The sequence below is a fragment of the Bufo bufo genome, chromosome 1 (genome assembly GCF_905171765.1).
Source record: "Bufo bufo chromosome 1, aBufBuf1.1, whole genome shotgun sequence".
NCBI lineage: Eukaryota > Metazoa > Chordata > Amphibia > Anura > Bufonidae > Bufo > Bufo bufo.
Window position 1 is genome coordinate 281,261,437 of NC_053389.1, and position 22,699 is coordinate 281,284,135.

General features: G+C 43.1%; 1 protein-coding gene across 1 annotated transcript in view; it reads left to right on the forward strand.

The window, feature by feature from the left end:
• Positions 1-1,948: 1,948 nt before the first annotated feature.
• FAXDC2 (fatty acid hydroxylase domain containing 2) overlaps positions 1,949-22,699 on the forward strand; it is a 40,106-nt gene continuing 19,355 nt past the window's right edge. Inside the window, exons 1-4 of the mRNA XM_040440107.1 lie at positions 1,949-2,032; positions 12,582-12,626; positions 13,071-13,162; positions 18,045-18,148. Coding sequence (XP_040296041.1) covers positions 12,582-12,626; positions 13,071-13,162; positions 18,045-18,148 — 241 coding nt within the window. The 5' untranslated portion in view covers positions 1,949-2,032. The remainder of the gene's footprint in view (positions 2,033-12,581; positions 12,627-13,070; positions 13,163-18,044; positions 18,149-22,699) is intronic.

Consider the following 22,699-nt stretch of genomic DNA (forward strand, 5'->3'; position numbering starts at 1 on the left):
GCTGATCCCAGTTTGACACGCAAGAGATGGCGGATCTCAGTTTGACACACAGAAAATGGCTGATCCCAGTTTGACACGCAAGAGATGGCGGATCTCAGTTTGACACACAGAAAATGGCTGATCCCAGTTTGACACGCAAGAGATGGCGGATCTCAGTTTGACACACAGAAAATGGCTGATCCCAGTTTGACACGCAAGAGATGGCGGATCTCAGTTTGACACACAGAAAATGGCTGATCCCAGTTTGACACGCAAGAGATGGCGGATCTCAGTTTGAAACACAGAAAATGGCTGATCCCAGTTTGACACGCAAGAGATGGCGGATCTCAGTTTGACACAGAAAATGGCTGATCCCAGTTTGACACGCAAGAGATGGCGGATCTCAGTTTGACACACAGAAAATGGCTGATCCCAGTTTGACACGCAAGAGATGGCGGATCTCAGTTTGAAACACAGAAAATGGCTGATCCCAGTTTGACACGCAAGAGATGGCGGATCTCAGTTTGACACAGAAAATGGCTGATCCCAGTTTGACACACAAGAGATGGCGGATCTCAGTTCGACACACAGAAAATATCTGTAAATTCCCTGTCACCCAATCACTGGCTGAGGTAAGAGTGTGTCACCGGTGCTATTATAAACTGTTTATGATCCTTTTTGAAAGAATGTTTTCCCCCTTTTAAAGAGGAGCTGCCCTGTTACAAGATTCTCCACACGCACACAATTGCAGAGTTATGTTAAAAGGCAACATCATCCAAAAAAATAGAATGCCCCATTTCCCATGATGCTTTGTTCCATGGTTACAGGGGTAGTATGGCTGGGGCAAAGCCTTAGCACATAACATCATACCCTGAAAATGAGCTGATTAAAAATGGGCCTTCAAGTAGAGCCTAGGCTGCAGTGGAAGAACCCCTTTTTTCAGTAGCCATCCTCTCTGACAAATAGAGGGAGTGTCAAGCAGACCCTAATATATAGAATATAAGTATAAGTTGTCTGTCCATGGGTTGCATCTCAGCTCCACTGACATGAATGGGCCTAAGTGGCAATACCACACACATCCTATGATGAGGTGTGGCACTGTTTTTGAAAGAAAGCAACCATGTTTTTCTAATCCTGTATAATCCTTTAACTAGAACATAATCCACCTCTTGCTCCACCGTCAGAGGCACTGGCTGTTTTCCCCTTCCTCCCTCTATATGTTATTCTGCAGCTCTAGTCACAATGTGAATTAAGATACTCGGCAGACTTCAGTGCATGGACATTCCATTACCGCGAGGAAAACATAATTAGAAATAAAGAACTAAACCACCAATGGAAAAAAAGTTTTGCAAGTGCTGCATATATATACTATTGTGAAAACCACCTGAGCAAGCCAGTTGTACCTAGCGATACGCGTGGGGCATGTCTTCCCTAGACACCATGCTCGCCGATCTCCATACTATGATAAGCATCTCCAATTTTTGATGTCCTAATTATTATGTATTGCACATTATTGCGGCTGAGCCCATGTATGTTTCCATTTAGAAGCTGGTGTTTATAGGGTGGTGTGGTGGACATATATTCAGTGCACACACATTGTTTTCATTATATACAATCTTTTTCTCTCTCCGACTTTTTGTGTTATTGTGTTTAATAAATTTTTTTTTTATTAATGGAGGTGCAGCCTTGTATGCGCCATTTCTTTTTCTGTTTTCTATATGGTTGCATTTTAGTACCGTGGTTGGCACTCGTTTTTTATTGGTGTGCCCCTTATTTCAGTATTCCGCATATATACTATTGTACATGAAGCTCAGTTTTTACAATTTACCGGGTGATCTTTTAGTCTACTAGGAAATCATATAACAGACTGCAAATTGTCTGGTAAAGCTCTGTGCACGTCTGTGATGGTACTGTATCTTTAAAAGGCGTGTCATCTTCCTGTCCTAACTGGGGTAGGTGGGGACAAGGCTTGGGAGGCTGTCAAGAGAAACAACACTAAAGAACTGCAGGGCAGCCCAGGAAAGGCTGAAGAAGAGCAGCCGGAGAAAGAAGGGTAAGCATGCAGCAAGGGAAGGTGGAAGTGCTCACTCAACTTTCCATAAATCAAAGCTTAGGACTTGTAATGGCAAATGCATGAAACATGCTGGGCTGAAGACAAAGGGTTATTTTTCTCACTGTCCCTGCGCTTGGTATTTCCCTGTTATCACTGGATTTGTTGCAAGCAGGGGGTTGGCTTTGTCTCATGTGGATCTGCAGCTCAGGGTATGAGGTTTGCATGCTGCGTACTATGATCTAGTATTATGGTGTGTGAATGAATCTACAAAATACTGACTTGTATATGTTAAGAAGGATCTAGTCTAGAATGGGGTGGGATACAAGTTTCTTTTCAGAAAGACGTAATCTTTGAACATACAAAAATATCCGAAAGGTGCTTGGAAGGGTATTCCTGTTATATGAATCCTGTGAATAGGGGATAACTATTAGATCGGTAGGGGTCCTACTGCTGGGACCCCCCACCGATCACGAGAACCCGGTGGAGCTGTCCTGAAATGAATGTGGAGCAGATGGAACTTCCATACAAATGATTGGGGCGGCCGAGTACATGCAAAGGTATTCAATATTAAACTTCTGGAAAACCACTTTATACAGTGGACAACCCGTGTAAATTTCAATTTTCGAACAATATGAAAGATAATATGGGAAATGTTCATGAAAGATGCTGGAGGGATCCATATTTACTTTCTTTTGTTGAAGTTCCTTGTAGTTTACCAGAGTATTCAAAATGTGCATTAAGACTTTCTGATGAATGTTCATGGAAACCACAGGAAATGAACATTTCCTGGCATCCCAGGAGTAAGGAGTTAGATTTACATACTAGCAGAAGGACCCGGCTTCGCTCGGGTATATTTAATCTATTTCATTTAATGTTTGTGTGTGTCGTTACAAGATATCTACAGTATCCCCCATAACAGTGACCTCTACAGCACCCCACCCCTTTAACAGTGACCTCCAAAGCCCCCCACCCCTTAACACTGACCCCCCCACAGTGCCCCGCCACTTTAAAATGGGACCTCCACAGCAGCCCATCCCCTTAACTCTGACCTTCACAGCAGCCCAGCCCTTTAAGGCTCCATTCACACGTCCGTAGCGTGTTTTGCGGATCCGCAAAACACGGACACCAGCAATGTGCGTTCCGCATTTTGCGGACCGCACATTGCCGGCACTAATAGAATATGCCTATTCTTGTCTGCAATTGCCGACAAGAATAGGACATGTTCTATTTTTTTCCGGAACGGAATTGCGGACCCGGAAGTGCTGATCCGCAATTCCGTATCCGGGCAGCACATCGTGCGGCCCCATAGAAATGAATGGGTCCGCAATTCCGTTCTGCAAAATGCGGAATGAAATTGCAGACGTGTGAATGGGGCCTTACAGTGAGTTTCACAGCATCCCACTCCCTTGACAGTGACCTCCACAGTACCCCGCTGCCTTAACAGTGTCCTCACAGTACCCCGCTGCCTTAACAGTGTCCTCACAGTACCCCGCTGCCTTAACAGTGTCCTCACAGTACCCCGCTGCCTTAACAGTGTCCTCACAGTACCCTGCTGCCTTAACAGTGACCTCCACAGCAGTTGCCCCTTTAATAGTGGCCCCTGCCCCCTTAACAGTGACCTCCACAGCAGTTGCCCCTTTAATAGTGGCCCCTGCCCCCTTAACAGTGACCTCCACAGTGTCCTTCCCTTTAACAGTGACCTCCACAGCGGCCTGCCCCCTTAACAGTAACATCCACAGTGAACGCCTCTTTAAGGCTACATGCACACGACCGTGCTGTTTTTTGCGGTCTGCAAACCGCGGATCCGTAAAAATTGAAAGCCGCCCGTGTGCCTTCCGTAATTTGCGGAAAGGAACGGGCGGCCCATTGTAGACATGCCTTTTCTTGTCCGCAAAACGGACAAGAATAGGACATGCTATATTTTTTTTGCGGGGCCACGGAACGGTGCAACGGATGTGGACAGCACACGGAGTGCTGTCCGCAACTTTTGCGGCCCCATTGAAGTGAATGGGTCCGCATCCGAGCCGCCAAAACAGCGGCTCGGATGCGGACCCAAACAACGGTCGTGTGCATGAGGCCTAACAGTGACCTCCACAGTGCCCGCCCCTTTAAAAGTGACCTCCACAGCGCCCTGCGTCTTTAATGCTAGGTCTACACAACAACATGTGTTGCACGACATTTTGTCTCAACAATTTTTATAATGATAGTCTATAGTGTTGCACTGCGACATGTGACATGCTGCGACGCGACAGTCGCAAAAAATCCATCCAAGATGGATTTTTCTGCAACTGTCGCGTCACAGTCGCAGCATGTCACATGTCGCAGTGCAACACTATAGACTATCATTATAAAAATTGTCGCGCGACATTGGTGCGACATCAATGTCGTGCGACACATGTAGCAATGTAGTTGTGACCTATGTGTTGTGCGACTTATTGTTGTCGTGTAGCCCTAGCCTAAAGCTGACCTACAGCAGTGAAGAAAAATGGCTGGGTTGTTATGGAAACCTGGAGTAAAGCTGTGTGTATGTGGAGACTAAGGGCCTGCGAGCTTCTATTGGCTGATAAGGGATATGTGACCGTGTGTGTGGCAGTTGGGATATGAAAAGAAAGACTTGCAGGCTTGTATTGGCTAATGCAGGTCATTTTTTGGGACTACCTCAGGAATTGTACGTCCCAGAGATCTGTGACCCCACAAGATTTGTTTGCAGGTAGCAAGGGATGTGTACACCAAGTTTCGTTGAAATCGATGTTTGAGTGAATGTGGAACATACATACATACGTCCTTCTTTATATACTGTATATAGATAGATTAAAGGAAAGAGCTGACAGTCTCATGGTCCCGTTTCAGCAATAATGTGACTACTGCAACCGATTACTAGCTTCTCTTTTCTTTGTCCCTACATCTTGTAAACCTACAGATAAAGTATATGCTAGCGAGAGCTAGGGGAAATAGGAGTATGACTGCAGAATCAGACTACACAGGATTTGTTTGTAGTCTGTTACTATGGAGACCCATAGGTGCTGTAGATGCAAAAGAGTAGATTTTTATTAAGATTATTTGCAAAGTAGCTTAATGTTTCTTCTTTTACAGCAGATGCATTAAAGGGAACCTGTCACCAGGATTTTGGGTATAGAGCTGAGGACATGGGTTGCTAGATGGCTGCTAGCACATCCGCAATACCCCGTCCCCATAGCTCTCGTGCTTTGATTGTGTAAAAAAAAAGATTTGATACATATGCAAATTAACCTGAGATGAGTCCTGTCCCTGAGATACAGGACTCATCTCAGGTTAGTTTGCATATGTATCAAATTGTTTTGAGTATTCCTATTTTCTCATCTTTAAAATTTATGGTATATCCTATCCCATAAATGCCTAATAAATCCAGGTGCCAGGTTTGGAACCCTTGACAATGGGGAGAACGGAGCCCCTGTGTCTTTCCCAGCTCAGAAAGGGGCTGTTCACAAGCATGGACACCTCCACTGGTGTGAGTCTGGGAAAGCTTGTCACTGGACTCCCATTCTCCCACTAGGTGAGCATCCCAGAGGTGGTAGCCACACTTCTGAGGATTTAAAGGGGTTATCCAAGTTATTTTTTTGTTCTTCTATGTTCCTAACTGGGCAAATGTAACAGCTTTCCAATTCACTCACTTTATCTCCAGTGGCTGGTTTCTCAGATTTCACTGAGGGTCACATGACCTGTGATGTCAGCTTCTCTCCCTGCTCTGATAAAGGTCGTTTACAAGCCTGTAAACAAGACGTCACTGTGCTGGCCACGCCCCCTTCACTGCCGGCTGTGTGCTCTATCCTAGGATTCTTAACCCCTTCAGCTGCACAGACTCAGGGCTGAAGTGTTTACTGTGTAGCTGCAGGCAGTGAGGAGACACATGCTGGGCACAGGAGCTGAAAGAGAAGTTCTGCAGAGCATTACAGGTAGGGGGAAGATCCTGTGTGTATCAGCAGTGTCATTATATAAGTGGAACATGTAGTTCTACACTTACAAGTTGCTGTTTTCTCCCAGCACTCAGGGCAGCTCCACTCCCTTAGCAGTGTCATTATACAGCTGGGACTTGTAGTTCTACACTTACAACATGCTGCAGAGTCTCCCAGCAGGCAGACATGTCACTCAGGGCAGCACTTGTATTCACTCCCTTAGCAGAGCAGGGGGAGGGGCAGAGGTTGTTTTTATTGCATGTAAACAAAGGGCCAGAAAAGAACCAGGGAAATGAGGAAATATATATATATTTTTTTTGCATAAAACTTGCTTAGCTCAGTTATATATCAGATATTCAGTGCTATATATTTTTTTTTTCATAACTCGGATAACCCCTTTAATGGTGTATCCTGTTGATATGGCAAAAATGTTGAAAATAGGAATCCCTCTTTCTGGTCGTCTACAGCAGCACAGGCACAAATGGGTTAAAGTCCCCCAGCTACAACCAGACAGAGATGGGTTAATAAACAGTAATAACGATTAATCAGTTAAAAAAATTCATCACCGTAGACCCTATAAAGGTAAGCAGAATGAAGGAGCCTGTGTTTTTTTTATTTCAGTCTAGATCATGATGAAGACAAGGCAAGGAACCTTCTCTGAAATCTAGAGGATTGTCTATTTTTTTTTATGAACCATGCCTAGTTTCCCTCGTTAAAGTTCCATCAACAAACAATTGCCTAGGAGACTGTTTCAGTTTCCATATCAACAAGGTCAGGAGCAGGAGGAATGACACTTCTTTGATGTTAGAAGGGCTTTCTTAAAATACATCCAAAAGACAGATACCTTCAGACAATCAGAGGTGCCGTTTCTTCCATATCAAGGGCTCAATAAGAACGAGAGAGCATGTCATGTCTCTAGCTCAATGTTTCAAGGGAACTGTTAAGGCCGCGTTCATCTAACTGTTTAGTTTTCCTTTCTATTCTGATCCGTCAGAAGAACAGGAAAAAATACCCCCAAACAGATCCTTGATTTTGAGCATCCTTTGTGCTCATTTTGCATCTGTTTTTGTCAGTTCCGTCAGAGATCCGTTATTTTAGACCAGAGAAAAAGTTCTTCATAAGAACGGAAAACTAAATGGTGATGTGAAGGTGGACTAAGAGGTGCTGTGAGTTATCTTCAGCCTCCTCTTTATGGAGCACTCTACCTGCTCCACTGCCACCTCCTGGACCGAACTGGGGTATATTCCACTAGAACAAATTTGCGACGTTGTCACGGGGTCAACTTCTTCACCTTTCATGAAACATTTCAGGCTAGACATTCTCACTGCAAATGGCTCGAAATCTGGAAGAAGAGGGTTTGAAATGGCGTCTTCTATGTATCCCATTTGTGCTTGTGGTGCCGTAGGACGACCAGGAAAAATGTACTCACAAAAATTTTCATTTCCTGTAGTTCGAAGGCAGGCCAACTTTGCCTCCCTTTGATAAATTATATATTGCTTCAATAAATAGCTACTTCTTTCTGCTCAGCTTTATAGGATCTATGATAAATAATTAATTTTAATTACTGCTTATTGACCATATCTCTGTCTGGGTGTAACTAGGGGGCTTTAACCCATTTGTGCTTGTGCTGCCTACAAACTATAGGAAATTACAAAAGCCCTGTGCTCTAGCATTGATCTCCTTCTGTTTACCCTTTCAGCATTTTAACGACAGACATGTTCTGCTTTTACTGCACTGTACATTGAACTTGTTTGTATTGAGGTATATTGATAAGAAGAAAAATTCTTTGAGGATCATATGTACTGTGGAAAGATTAATTATTTACAACCTGCTCCATTAATATTTGCAGATACTTCTAGTTTACCACAGTAAAATTCATACTGGGCCAGAGGACCGTATTTCTTTATATGCGGATGATGTTTTGTTTTTTATAAATCATTCCAATACCTTACTGTCACGACAGGGGGTAGGGATAAGTGCAGCCCTAAACTCCACCCGACTTCTGTCCCTGCCTACTTGCACGGCCAGTCCTAACCGACGGCGTACAACTTGGCGGCAGTCCCTCGCTTAGACACGTGCAGAGGCCTAAGAAGATAAAGAAGTACAGTAACAGAGTCAGGAAAGCAAAGGTCAAATCCAGGAGGTCACGCAGGTACACAGGGAGCAATACAATAACAAGGTCAAAACACAATCCGGAGTCAGAAGCCAAGAGATCATGTCAATTCCAGGGAGGTCACAAGGTCGAGGTCAAAAACAGAGCCGAGGTCCAAACACACATAGAAAGGCGCAATACAAAATGCTGGTGAGGGTAGCAAGACCAATCACAGGCAACCTGTGGCCAGCAGGCTGCCTGTTTAAATAACCCCTACAGGTGAGTCACGTGATGTGGCCAGCTCATAACTTCTAAACGCTGATTCATTAACATGCTTCTCGTTGTCTAGGGCAGTGTTTCCCAACCAGTGTGCCTCCAGCTGTTGCAAAACTACAACTCCCGGGATGCCCGGACAGCCTTTGGCTCTGCGGGCATGCTGGGAGTTGTAGTTTTGCAACAGCTGGAGGCACACTGGTTGGGAAACACTGGTCTAGGGGATGGAGGACGCCTGCCATGCTGAGGAGGCGTGCGTGGCTGGGTCCTCCCCGCCCCCTGGTCCCCATGGAGACTAGGATGCCGACTGCGTCCTCGCTCCTCTGAATGCGTGGGATGCCGGCGGCCGCGCTGCGAATGAAGAGCGCGTCGCCGGCTCCCAGTGACACTTACTTCACAAATTTATTCATATAGTTAATACCTTTGGTGCAGCATTGGGTTTTGATATTAACTGGTCAAAGATGACACTTATGCCTGTGGATAGACCTGACTATTCTATTGAGGGTCCCTTGAGTTTACTTAGGATTTCTGATTCATTTGAATATCTGGGCATGATTATATCCCCTAAAGTTGAAGATTTTTTTATATCTAAATCTAATTCCATTGATAAGTAAGTTGAGGTCAAAAGTGACGGTATGGCTTCGACTTCCTCTATCTAGAGCTGACAGAATATCCCTGGTTAAGATGGTGATATTACCCCAACTCCTCTATGTTCTCAGGAACTCCCCATTGTGGATTGAGGATACATTTTTTAAACTAATTGAGAGAATTATTAATGATCTGCTGTGGGGAAGAAAGCGGGTGAGGCTTAAATTGGAATATCTTTATAAGCCGATGGAACAGGGAAGGTTGAACCTTCCCTATTTCAATGGCTATTTTATAGCTTCACAACTATGGCTTTATAACCACTGGGATGAAAGTCCACTTTGTAGGAATTTGTTGAGTAGATCTACATATGATAATATGTTTACATTATTAAAGTCTGGGTTATCATCCAGAGTTCAGCAGGACTCTGTCAATATTTGTCAAGATGTGGAGCATTATTAGAGGTTGGTTGGGAATAAGGGGATCTCTCCATTGTACGCCTCTCTGGCATAACTATTATTTACAAGAGTTAAATGATTTAGCTGAAGATAAAGATACTGGCAAAAAAACAATATTCGGTATGTTGCACAAGTGCCGAGCAATGGAGATATACTTCCTTTTTTGGAGTTGACACAGAGCATATAATTAATTTATCTTAGTTTAGATATTTACAGTTATGTTCAGCACTTTCTAGTGTAAAGGGGTTACAGATAGATACCTGTACACCTCTGAATGATTTGATGGGAAATTTGGGGCAGAAGTTTAAAATTTCTCAACTTTATAAATCGCTTCTTGAAGCACTTTTTAATAGTATACGTTCCCCCGGACAAAAGGCTTGGGAATCTGTTTCAAGGATCAAACCAGATGATTGGGGGAAAATAATGACAAATTTAAGATTAGTGTCACATAATTTGAATCATGTTTGGTTAAATTTAATATTATACATAGAGTATATGTCACACAAGTATGGCTCAATAAATGTCGGTTGAGAAATACGTCCAATTGTCCATGGTGCGATTCACTTGGGGCTGGTTATTTACATATGTTTTGGTGTGGAATGTTGGATCCTGGGTGATTTTTCCCAAATTATTTGTGATAAGTGTGTAAGTATAAAAGATTCCTTTTGATTAAAATACTCTTCTTGGCGAGACTTTTAATCACGCTAAGTGGGTTTTCACGAAATACTCCTAGTGTGTATGTATCTTTAAATTTGGTCAATAAGATTTAGGAATATGAAAGAATCTTATATAAACAAAGAAATATTGAGGAGAAATGGAATGAGGTATAGGGGATTTGGAAGTCTTAAGTCCTCCGGCATTCACCCCACCGTTATCTCTTTTTTCATCTTGGTTGACGGAGGGGATAGGAGACGCACCGCAGGGAGAAGGGAGATGTTTTGTGGTAAAAATTAGAAATTGAATAATGTTGAAGATTAAGCTGTATAGAAAATAATTTTGTATGTTTCTTTGTCAATACATAAAAAAAAAAAAAGGTTTTAGTCAGCTGTGAAAAAATGCTTCAAAGAAGTGTTAATGTTTATTATTATCAATTAACAAACGCTTGAGTGCCCATCCTTTGCCTTTAAAACAGCATCAGTTCTTCTAGATATACGGTACTTGCACACAGTTTTTGAAGGAACTTGGCAGTGAGATTGTTCCAAATATCTTGGATAACTAACCACAGATCTTCTGTGGATGTAGGCCTGATCAAATCATTCTGTCTCTTCATGTAATCCCAGACCGACTTGATGATGTTGAAATCAGGGCTCTGTGGGGGCGATATCACTTCCAGGACTTCTTGTTCTTCTTTATGCTGAAGATAGTTCTTAATCACATTGGCCATATGTTTGGGGTTGTCCTTCTGCAGAATACATTTGGAGATAATCAGACATCTCCCTGATGCTACTTCATGATGGATAAGCATCTGCCTGTATTTCTCAGCACTGAGGACACCATTGATCCTGACCCCATCCCCAACTTCATTTGCTGAAATGCAGCCCCAGACAATCATTATTTAACCAATCTCCAGTCCTTTGTCGAACAAACTGCCTTCTGTTACAGGCAAATGTTTCAAATTCAATTTAGAATCAGTCCAGTGGCCTTCATGAAAGAATTGCAGCCAAAAAGCCATAGCTTCAATGTGGAAACATGGCCAAGCAACTACACTATAGACTGCTGGAGAGACCCGATGATTAGAGAGAATCATAGGGCAACATAGATCAAGTAGTTGTGTTATAAAAGTTTGGTAGACACCATAAAGGCAATTGGTCAGACTGGACACCCCCATTGTCAGTATAGGTAAGAATCTCAACTTTCATGGCACATCAATTCATTAATTCTACAAGAGTAAAAATGCCATAATAATTTTGGATATTAGCTTTTTTTTAATTTTTACTTTTTCCAGGTAAAAAGGTACAAATTATATGCTGACAGTTTCTTCTTAGCGTGACAGATAATAAATGTACTGGTGCCCTCTGTCCTTGTTGTCTTTTTTATTGTTCTGTCCTTGTTGTTTTTTTTTATCTACAATGAGATAAGTTGCCCAGGTGGAAATATAATAAAGCTGGAATTGTATGAGGATATGGGCACATTCGCACTGGGCACTCACACTTAAAGGGGTATTCTGGTTAGATTAAATTATCCCCTCTCACTGGGACCCCCACTAGTCGCAAGAACGGGGGCCCCATACCCCCCTGCAGTCTCCCAGAAATGAACGGAGTGGCCAGTTGGGCATGTGTGTGGCCGTTCCATTAATTTCCTATTACTATTATTTATTTGAAAGTCCCATTAATTTCCTGGCACTGTACATCAAGAGTGGTTACAAATACATAATATAAAAAATACAAATACAATAAATATAAAACCATTAACAAACTGGTACAGAGGTGTAAAGGACACTGCCCACAAGAGCTTACAATCTACTCTGTGGAAATCATTTTTCAGCAGTCATCTCATTATCATAGGTAATCCTTCGGTCAAACAGTCGATAAACTAGCAAACGCTCATGCTTTGGCTATAAGAAAATCAGAATGAAAGATGCCCAGTTCTTGCCAGCACATCTTCCTTATCCCTACATAATCAGGAATGTGCTGCCGATAATAATTTTAACTAAATTGGGGAAGAGCAACTGTTGTAACAATCATTCTAACCCCCATTCCTTTTGCGTCCTCTTGTGTAATAGGCTGATGCAAACGAGTGCCGATCAGTGTTTATTGTAGATCGGCGCTCATCCTGCCCAATCATCAGGCAGTCTTGTAGGGCCCTAAGGGTGGCCATACACATGGTTTGCCTGTCGCTTGAACACCTGTTTGGTTGAGAGCTATCTCCCCTGATTCTCTCATACCGAAGTGCTCTTAGAATGTGTTGTGAATGGGACATGACCTAGCATATGTAGAAGTCACACATAGCGGACCAAGAGGCAAAAGCATAGCTGTGAGGGGTGCAGAGGTAGCAGTCTCAACCACGCTATGGTGCCTGAGGAGGCTTAAAATTCCTTTGCTGCATAAGTAAACACCAGGACCATTAATGAGACATGGTAGGTGTGGGGCTGCTACAGATTTTGAAATAGGACCAAGGGGCTTCCAGTTGAACCTCTGCCAAGAGAGATTATGTAGGGATGGTACTCAAAAGCTGCACTTTTAACTTTGTGGGGTTTTTTTTCTTTACAGATGGGTAAAAGTAAAACCTCTGCCCTCCCAGAACGTCAGGCCCAGGTAAGCTGTGTATTACATAAAGAATATTGATAAAATAGTGCGCATACAGGGGGAGAGTTATCATCTTACTGCACCACTTTTGTGGCATAAAAAAAAAATCGCAAACACGCAGATGGCTCTTCTGAGACCCCCTCACAATGTTTGGGCATGGTGAGCATTTGGGTCAGCAGGTCCATTACATTTATCTTCATTTGCTCTTGCTTTCAAGTTCAAATTAAGACAGAAGTTTCCGGCAGCCTAGGGCTGTCATAGATTTCATTCAGGCGCACCCCCTGCCGGATGAGGCACCTAGTATATCATAAGGCCGGCGCCTCATCATAAATGAGGCGCATCATCCAGCAACATAGGAGATTTTAAAGACCAGTGTAAAATGTTAGACTTTGATAAATCTCTCCCATAGTGTCCATTTCACCAATGATAAATCTATTTTATTTCGCTTCATAGGATGGTCAGGTTTGGGACTCCGTGAAGAAAACAGCCTTTGTATTGGGTACTGGACTTCTTATCTTTGCTGCTTTCAGGAACACAGTCACATGGTGAGGAAACAACATTTGGAGTATATAGTCAGTAAATGTCCCACAAAAGAAAAACACATGAGCGGCACTCGCCAAAAAGATGGGTTTCTTGAGTGCCACTCATGTGTTTTTCTTTTGTGGGACAGGTGCATGAAGACTTGAGGGCAGAGCACCGCCGATAGTGGGGGAGAAGACCTGATTCGAGAGCAGAGACTTATAAAAGAAATTCGGGCAGTGCCACCCCGTCTGTATCTTGACATTTGTTTGCATATAGTCAGTAAATGTTTGCCCCCAATGGTGATTCGTAAAGAAATGAATGATTGCAGGCGTCATTGGAAGACACACAGATGTGGGTATGATACACACTGAAACACAGGAAAACAAGATCATTTCTGAAAAGGATCTAAAATAGGGGGTGTAGGGCCAATAATAGGATGTTTCAGGTGATATTGCAGTCAGAGCCTAGGGAAATGCGTCTAAAAGGGCTATATTACACCCACAGATTATCTGGCAGATTTTCTGACCAATCATATGGCTGCTTACACACACAGATCTTTTGTTATGCACACCAACTATTGGTCTGATTGGACAGAAATTGGTCAGAAAATCTGTTTGTGTAATACAGCCTTAAGATTAGAGAACCCCTGCACTTCTGTGGTAAGTGTCTTGATACTGATGCTTTTAATTAATGATCCAGCAGAGGAACATAAAGGACAAGCTCACACAGCGATAGTGGCCAACGTTTCAGTCCCTCCTGGACATTTGTCACGGCCTTCCTGTGGTGTCACGCAGTGTGTGTAGAGAACAGCTGGATATGCTACATGTGCTGCTTGATCCCACAGGAAGGCCATTGGCAATGTCCAGGAGAGACCAAAACATTGGCCATTACCACTACGTGGGCTTGTCCTTTACATTCCTATGTTGAATTATTAATAAAAAGCATATGTATCAATGCATTCATCTCGGAGTGCCGTGGTTCTTTAATTACCTGGACTAAGGAGAGTGCTACCCTAACCCTACCACAGTGCACCTAAGACCTTCCAAAGTGCCAGTCAACCTAACCAATAAAATAGAGCCTTAATGATTTTTCTTCATGGTCATACAACACGCAAGGGGCGTATCTAACCATCTTAGACCATTTCAGTTATGGAACATGACATTTCTGCACCAGATGAGGTGATGGCTCAATATGCTCAATGAATTAATGTATTTGTCTAGTAGCTTTCAAAATATTTCTGCCTAAGGCTGCATTCACACGTCCGTGGTGTGTTGCGGACCCGCAAATTGCAGGTCCGCAACACACCAGCCCGGCACCCCCATTGAAATGCCTATTCTTGTCCGCAAGCTGCGGACAAGAATTGGACATGCTCTATCTTTTTGCGGAGCTGCGGACCCAAAATCGGGGCCGCGCTTCGCAATTGTGGCTGCAGACAGCACACTGTGTGCTGTCCGCATCCATTCCGTCCCCATAGAGAATGAATGGGTCCGCACCCATTCCGCAAAATTGCGGAAAGGATGCAGACCCATTTTGCGGACGTGTGAATGGAGCCTAAGGCCCCCTGCACACGACCGTTTTTCCCCCCCGTTTTTACTGGCCGTTTTTTGCGGTCCGTATACGGAACCATTCATTTCAATGGTTCCGCAAAAAAAAACGGAATGTACTCCGTATGCATTCCGTTTCCGTATTTCCGTTTTTCCGTTCCGTTTAAAGATAGAACATGTCCTATTATTGCCCGTAAATCACATTCCGTGGCTCCATTCAAGTCAATGGGTCCGCAAAAAAACGGAACACATACGGAAATGCATCCGCATGTCTTCCGTTTCTGTTCCGTTTTTTGCGGAACCATCTATTGAAAATGTTATGCCCAGCCCAATTTTATCTATGTAATTACTGTATACTGTATATGCCATACGGAAAAACGGAACGGAAAAACGGAACAGAAACTGAAACAAAAAACGGAACAACGGATCCGTGAAAAACGGACCGCAAAACACTGAAAAAGCCACACAGTCGTGTGCAGGAGGCCTAAGGCTACTTTCACACTTGCGGCAGGACGGATCCGACAGGCTGTTCACTCTGTCAGATCCGTCCTTCCGCTATTTCGCTGTGACTATAATGGGGACAGGGGCGGAGCTCCGGCGCAGCACGGCAGTGCGCGGCGAGAGCCGCCGGACTAAAAAGTCGGACATGCAGGACTTTTAGGGTACTTTCACACTTGCGGCAGGACTGATCCGACAGGCTGTTCACCATGTCGGATCCGTCCTTCTACTATTTCGCCATGCCGCCGGACCGCCGCTTCGTCCCCATTATCTATAATGGGGACGGGGGCGGAGCTCCGGCGCAGCACGGCAGTGCACGGCGAAAGGCCGCCGGACTAAAAGTCCTGCATGTCCGACTTTTTAGTCTGGCGGCTCTCGCCGTGCACTGCCGTGCTGCACCGGAGCTCCGCCCCGTCCCCATTATAGTCAATGGGGACGGAGCGGCAGTCCGGCGGTCCGGCGGCACGGCGAAATAGCGGAAGGATGGATCCGACATGGTGAACAGCCTGTCGGATCCGTCCTGCCGCAAGTGTGAAAGTACCCTAAGACAGAAAACTAGCTCTGGGTTTTGAGGAACCAGAATTCTGTGCAGGGGTAAAAGATTGTTGGAAGAAAATAGATTTCCAAAGAAGAATCTTTGGTCCTGATTCATCAAGACTGGCATCTGCTACGCTGGACTTGATGAGGCCTGAGCCACTGGAGAAGCCATGTAATTCATGACAAGTCGCAGGCCTCGTCATAAATTACATTTCTACTTCAGCAGTCCATGCGCCGAAAATAAATCTATGGTTATTTTTTATGTCAGTTCCTAGTTTAATTTACTTTTATTCTATTTTCTTATTATATATAACATCTTTTGATAATACATCAGTCTGTATATTGCATTGTGGATTAAAGGGGAACTATATCAACTTCCAGTTTATAGAAATCTGGTAGGTCTTATGACTCAGGTTTACTGCAGTTCTTCTTCAATTACCACAGACTGATGACCTAATCGTCCTGAAAAGTTCAAACATGCTAAACAATTGAATAATTTTTTAAACATAAAGAGGAACATTTATTAATCCATTGTGGCGTAAAACAGGTAGCACATTATGGCGCATTCCATATTTGCACCATAATTTGCGAGTTTTTAAGCTTCTCACCACTTTTTCGAAGTGGCACAGAAAAAGTGGTGGGACGTAACAGAAGCGGTGGGACTTCACACCACCCGCTGTATTTACTATAAGTCTTACCACCAAAGTGGTGGAAGTTATAGCTAAAGCCTGAAGGTGGTGTAGACATTAGTTTCTGGTGGACGGGCAGAGATGCACCTGACTTGTTAAGAAGCATCTGCCTCTTAATAAATTAGGCGCATCTCACACCAATGCAGGGAGACCAAGAAAGGCCCATGGGTATGCCAGTCTTAATAAATAGTAACATAGTACATAAGGCCGAAAAAAGACATTTGTCCATCCAGTTCGGCCTGTTATACTGCAAGTCCCTCAAAGTTTTTTATTTTATTAGTTATATCACCTTTTTACTTAATCATCCTATGTGCTCTACTCATTTACGTAACTGCATGTGTTACCTTAGGACTGAACTTCCCATCCCATACATTTTTGGGTCCCCTAAAGAAAGAGGGTTTCCCAGTTTTGTAAGGGTACATTTACATGTACAGTGGTTCCTCAAAATAAAATGGCTTCAGGATACAATATTTTCAACTTTTCACACTAGCGCTTGGGCGATCTGGCAGGCTGTCCTGGCAGGGAATAGCCTGCCCATGCTCTCTGGTTCCAGCATTGCTGGATGCTGCCTGAATTCCCGCCGGCTTAATTAACTATTACTATGCGCACAGCGGTTTTAGTCCGGGTTGTGGCTGGATCTCCGTCAGCCCCCATTATGGTTAAAGGGGCATTAAGGCAACGTCCGTTAATGCTGGAACCAGAGAGCTCCGGCAGGCTGTTCTCAAAAGCTTTTGTGAAATTAGCCTTACAATAGTCTATTTGGGTCATTGTATCTGAAACTAAACTCAACATACAATGCCTCAGAGTCAGATCCAAGAAATCTATATATCCATTTCTCTGCAAAAAACACACACACGTGTATTAGCCTCTAGCAGCTCTAATTTCCAGTACAGTGAAGTACTATATGTCCTTTATTGTGTGTGCCAGGATGAGCTTTTTATTTGGACATCTGGTAGGGTTAAGCTTCATTTTATTTTTCTGGTGCAGATGCTATTTAAAGATCCAGGACAGGATGAAGAATATATGGCGCATCTAGGGTTTCTACACTTTTTTCCGATACACTTGAAAAAAGAGTAGGGCTAAATGGAAAGTGGGCAGTGCTTAGTGGGAAGGACCTAAAATGTGGCATTTTGTGCCAAAAGTTTGATGCTAAATGTTTCTCAAAGTAAGCCAACCAATACTTGGTATAGAGTCAGAGCAAAGTTCTGCTACTGTGCAAAATTCATCATCCAGCCTGAGCCACTGTGATAAATCTGGGCAGGTCTAAGCTTACTCCACTTACAGGCTTAGTAAATCTGGGCCTATAGGATTTGTATGGTGAAGCAGATGAATTGTGGCTGGAGTTTAGGGCAAATAACCAACACAAGATAATGTGTTGCTGCGACAATCATGTGACTGTAATGTTCTCCCATGGGGGAAGTAGCGGCTGGTTATGATTTAAAAAAATTTGGACCATATCAAAAATCTTGCAATTGTCTTGCATTTCCCTTTACTGAAATTATTTAACCACAATTAAAGTCACCATGGAGCCCTAAGAGGGTAAATGCAGGGTGGTAGGGGCATATTTGTGCATGTTATATATATATATATATACCAATGCTCGATTGTGTTTGCTTACTAGCTCTTCTCTATCTTAGGCATCTACAGCATTTTTGGGGTGCCTCTGGCGATTTCTGGCAAGCCCAGTGGGGAAAGCTGCACAACTATTTTGGGGGCAATGAACTTGTTTTATACTTTCTGGGTGAGTCTGAGTCAGATTCAACTTGTCTCATTTGCTATGCTTTCATAATTAAATCTTTGACTTCCTGATTTGTAGGGTATTATAAATTGTGTGATCTATGTGATACAATCAATCTGATATAAGGAATATAATTGTTTGTTAGGAACTATACAGTAGAGTTTAAAAAAAATATCAGTGAGTTTAAAAAAGCAAATAAATTGCAAAATCATTATAAAAACTTTTATTTCCATAAAAGCAAATGCACTGGAAATACTACACATTCAATTCCGAATCAAAAACAAAATATATCCAGTCTGTGTTAACCCTTTACAGAAAGTAAAGAAAAGGGAATATTAGGATGTTCAAAAAATAGCAGTGGCAGCATTTTTCTTTAAAAACTCAAACATTTAATTTAGAAAATGCTTGAGATTTCACTTTACTTTGAATTACTGGACTATTTTTAGTATAACCATTGTGTCTGAGAACTGCTTGACATCTGTGTTGCATGGACTTGATCAGCTTCTGGCACCTCCGAACAGGTATTCCAGATCAGAACGATTGCACTATATTCCACAGTTCTTCTGCATTTCTTTCATAAACTGCATTTTTGATGTCACCCCACAAGTTCTCTATGGGAGTGTGGTCAGAGGATTTGGTTGGCCACTTCATTTCCTCAATTCTGTTTGTCTCTAACCAAGATGTTGTTCACTTACTGGTGTGTTTTGGGTCGTTGTCATGTTAAAACCAATTTCAAGGGCATTTCTTCTTTGGCATAGGGCAGGGATGGGCAAACTGCAGCTCTCCAGCTGTTGTAGAACTACGACTCCCAGTATGCCCAGTCTGCCTACAGCTATCAGCCTACAGCAGGGCATGATGGGATTTGTAGTTTTACAACAGCTGGAGAGCCGCAGTTTGCCCATCACTGGCATAGGGCAACACGATCTCCTCCAGTATTTTCATATTTGATCCATGGTCCCTCATATGCTATAAATACCAACACCATGTTATGATAAACATCCCCATATCATGATTTTTTTCACCACCATGCTTTACTGTCTTCATAGTGAATCCAGTGCTCGGGGGTCGTCTGACATACTGTCAGTGGCCACTACACCCAAATGAACAATTTTGCCTTCATCAGACCATAAAATGTTGCACCATTTCTCTTTGGGCCAGTCAATGTGTTCCTTAGCAAATTTTAACCTATTCAAGATGTATTTTTTAACCACGGGACATTGAGGAGCATTCTTGCTGGTAACTTTTTTTTTTTTTTTAACTCGTTTTATTGAACGAATCATAGAGAAGTTCAAAGAACATCAGTATACATGAAGGTCAATGAGACATTCAAATACACAAACAGTACCACATACATACCAATATCAATAAAGGAGAAATGACAATTCACGTATGTAAAACATGTACAGAGCAATCATGTTTGACAGAGCACATACTTGTAGTGAGTACAAAACCATCTTATCCTAATATTGCGTTAAGATTATCTGAAAATCTAGGAGCTGAATACATAGTTTGCATAGATGAACACCAGGGTCCCCATACTTTACTGAATTTCTGAGGACAACCCCGATTCTTGAATACAATATTCTCATAGGATACCACATTATTCACAAGTACTTTCCATTGGTTAAGAGAAGGTCGTCTATCACCCATCCAACGAATCGCAATAGCTTTCCGTGCGAGAAACAATGTCTCCCTCAAGAGTATTCTAACATGGTGAGGATATACCTCTTCATCCAGTATACCAAACAGGCATACTTGTGGGGTTAGTGCTATTGGGAGGTGTGTAAGCGTAGAAAGAAAGCTTGTGATGTCAGACCAAAAGGTTTGTATGTACGGGCAATCCCATATAAGATGCCAGAAAGTTGCCCCTTCAGAGTCGCATCTATGACACCTAGAATGTGACAATTTGCCTATTTTTTGTAACCGGACGGGCGATAGGTAACTTTGGTGAATAATACATAGTTGTATAAATTTATTATTTATGGATGGGGAAACCAATACAGGAGATTCTAATAGGTCACTAATTTCTTCATTTGTGATACCCGGTATTAGAGTTTCCCATTTGGATAATACCAAGAGGGGGGCCTTATGCATCTTTGTACTCAGCAAGTGAGTGTAAAGAGCAGAGATAAATCCCTTGGGGCCTTGGGAGCATATGACACCGATCAGTGGATAGTCAGAGATTGCTATTGTGATATCCCTAAAGTGGGTGTTCATAGCATGTCGTATTTGAAAGTATTTAAAAAATGTGGTTCTAGGTAGATTCAGTTGTTCAAAGGTGTTAATCACATTATTGGAATAAAGGTCACCCAGGACGGTAATCCCATGATCCTTCCAGAACTGCTTATCCATCCCAGTATGAAGAGAGCGAAACATAGGGTTTTCCCACAAGGGTATATTGGGGTCCAGTCCTATATAATAATGCATCTTCTTACCAGCATCCCACACCTGAATGGCTAATTTGTGTACGGGCAAGAGTGTTCGGCTAAAGAGTTTTGGCTGTTCCAACACTGGCCACAACGAGGTGATATCCAAAAATGCAGCCAACTGCCTTTCTGCCCTAATCAGAACACTCTCCGAGGAGATCCATGACCTTAGCTGTCTCAATTGTCCCGCCAGGTAATATAAATATAAGTCAGGCAAGGACATACCTCCATTTCCTCTAGGGCGACATAGTACGTCAATGGATAACTTAGGTCTATTATTGCCCCAAATAAATGGAGACATTAGTGACTTATAACGCTGGAATATCTTTTTGGGAACAATGAAAGGTGCATGCTCTAACACATATAACCACTTAGGCAGTATGATTAATTTAATCAGGTTTATTCGACCCGGGACGGATAGTGGGAGACCACCCCACACCCTAAATTTGTCTGCACTATAGTTCAGGAGAGGTTGTATGTTGAGAGTATGGAAAGAGGCCGTGTATTTGGTGATATGGATCCCTAGATACTTAAATTCAGATACTATAGGTAGTTCGGTATTAAGAGAGGATGAGGGTAGGGAGTACAGCAGAAATAGAACAGATTTAGACCAATTTATCCTAAGACTGGAAAATTGACTAAATGTTTCAATGATATCAGTAGCATGGGGTAGCGTAGACTCCACATCTGACATAAACAGTACCATGTCGTCCGCGTATAGTCCCACTCTATCCTCTTGGTCACCTATAGTTATCCCCTTGAATTGAGCATCAGATCTCATACGGATAGCTAAATTTTCGATCGCTAAAGCAAATAGTAGTGGCGACAATGGGCATCCTTGCCTGGTCCCACGACCCAGATCAAAGTTCGCCGAGCACATACCATTCACCAGAATACCAGCTGAAGGTTGTTTATACAATATTGATATCCATCTAATAAATGCGGGACCAATTCCAAAGCATTCCAGGGCGGCCAGTAGGTATGGCCATTCTACTGAGTCAAAGGCCTTGGCTGTGTCCAGAGATGCCAGGGCCCACTGACTCCCCCATTGAAGGCCTATGTGGGTGACAACCTGCACTCTACGGATATTATCTGTTGTGGACCTACCAGGCAAGAATCCAGACTGATCCGGGTGAATAAGGTTTAAAATAACCCCATTCAACCGCTGTACCACAATCTTAGCCAAGATTTTGTAGTCTAGATTTAATAGCGATATGGGCCTATATGATCCACAATCAACTGGATCCTTGCCTGGCTTGAGGAGTATCACAATGGTAGCTTCGTATAGTGAAGGCGGCAGGGTACCTTTTGAAAAGGAGTCATGATACATTTGCAATAAAGGAGGAACTAATTGGTCAATATATCTAGAGTACACTTCTAGGGGTAGCCCATCCGGGCCAGGGGATTTCCCATTCGCCAGAGACTTAATGGCTTCTAATATCTCCCGATCCGATATTGGGCCCTCCAGAGATTGAGCCATCTCCTGCGAGAGCTTGGGGTATTCTAACTCCTGCAGGTAGGTATTAACTGTCTCCTTGGTGTAATCTACTCGGGCCTCATACAGGTCTTGATAAAACTCCCGGAAACGGTGAGCTATGGCCTCCGGTTCCACTACTATAATGCCCTCTCCATCTCTAATACGCAGGATAGCAGGAGATGCCTGATTCTGGTGAACGATATGTGCCAGCAACTTACTAGACTGATTCAAAATAAGATTGCTTAGTAAAGAACATTTTGCGCTAGGCCTTTTCCTGTAATAAAGTAAGGTAACGTCTTCCGATTTGTAACCACCTCTCCCTATTCTGGGGCGTTGGGTCCGCAACATACAACCTCTCCATCTCAGCACACTCCTCAGCTAGGTCTTTTTCTTGTTTAGCAGAGTTACGTTTGATAAAGGAGATAGAGGATCTCAAGCACCCTCTCAAGTATGCCTTCAGCGTCTCCCACACCATTGACCTATCTTTATAAGAAGCGTGGTTGGACAAAAACACTGACAGTTGGTCCGGAATTAGGTCCGAAGGCGGAAACAATGTAAGCCAAAAGGGGTGCACCCTCATGGAGAGCCCCATACCCATCACATTCATCAACAGAGATAGTAGGATAGGGTTATGGTCCGAAACCCTTCTGG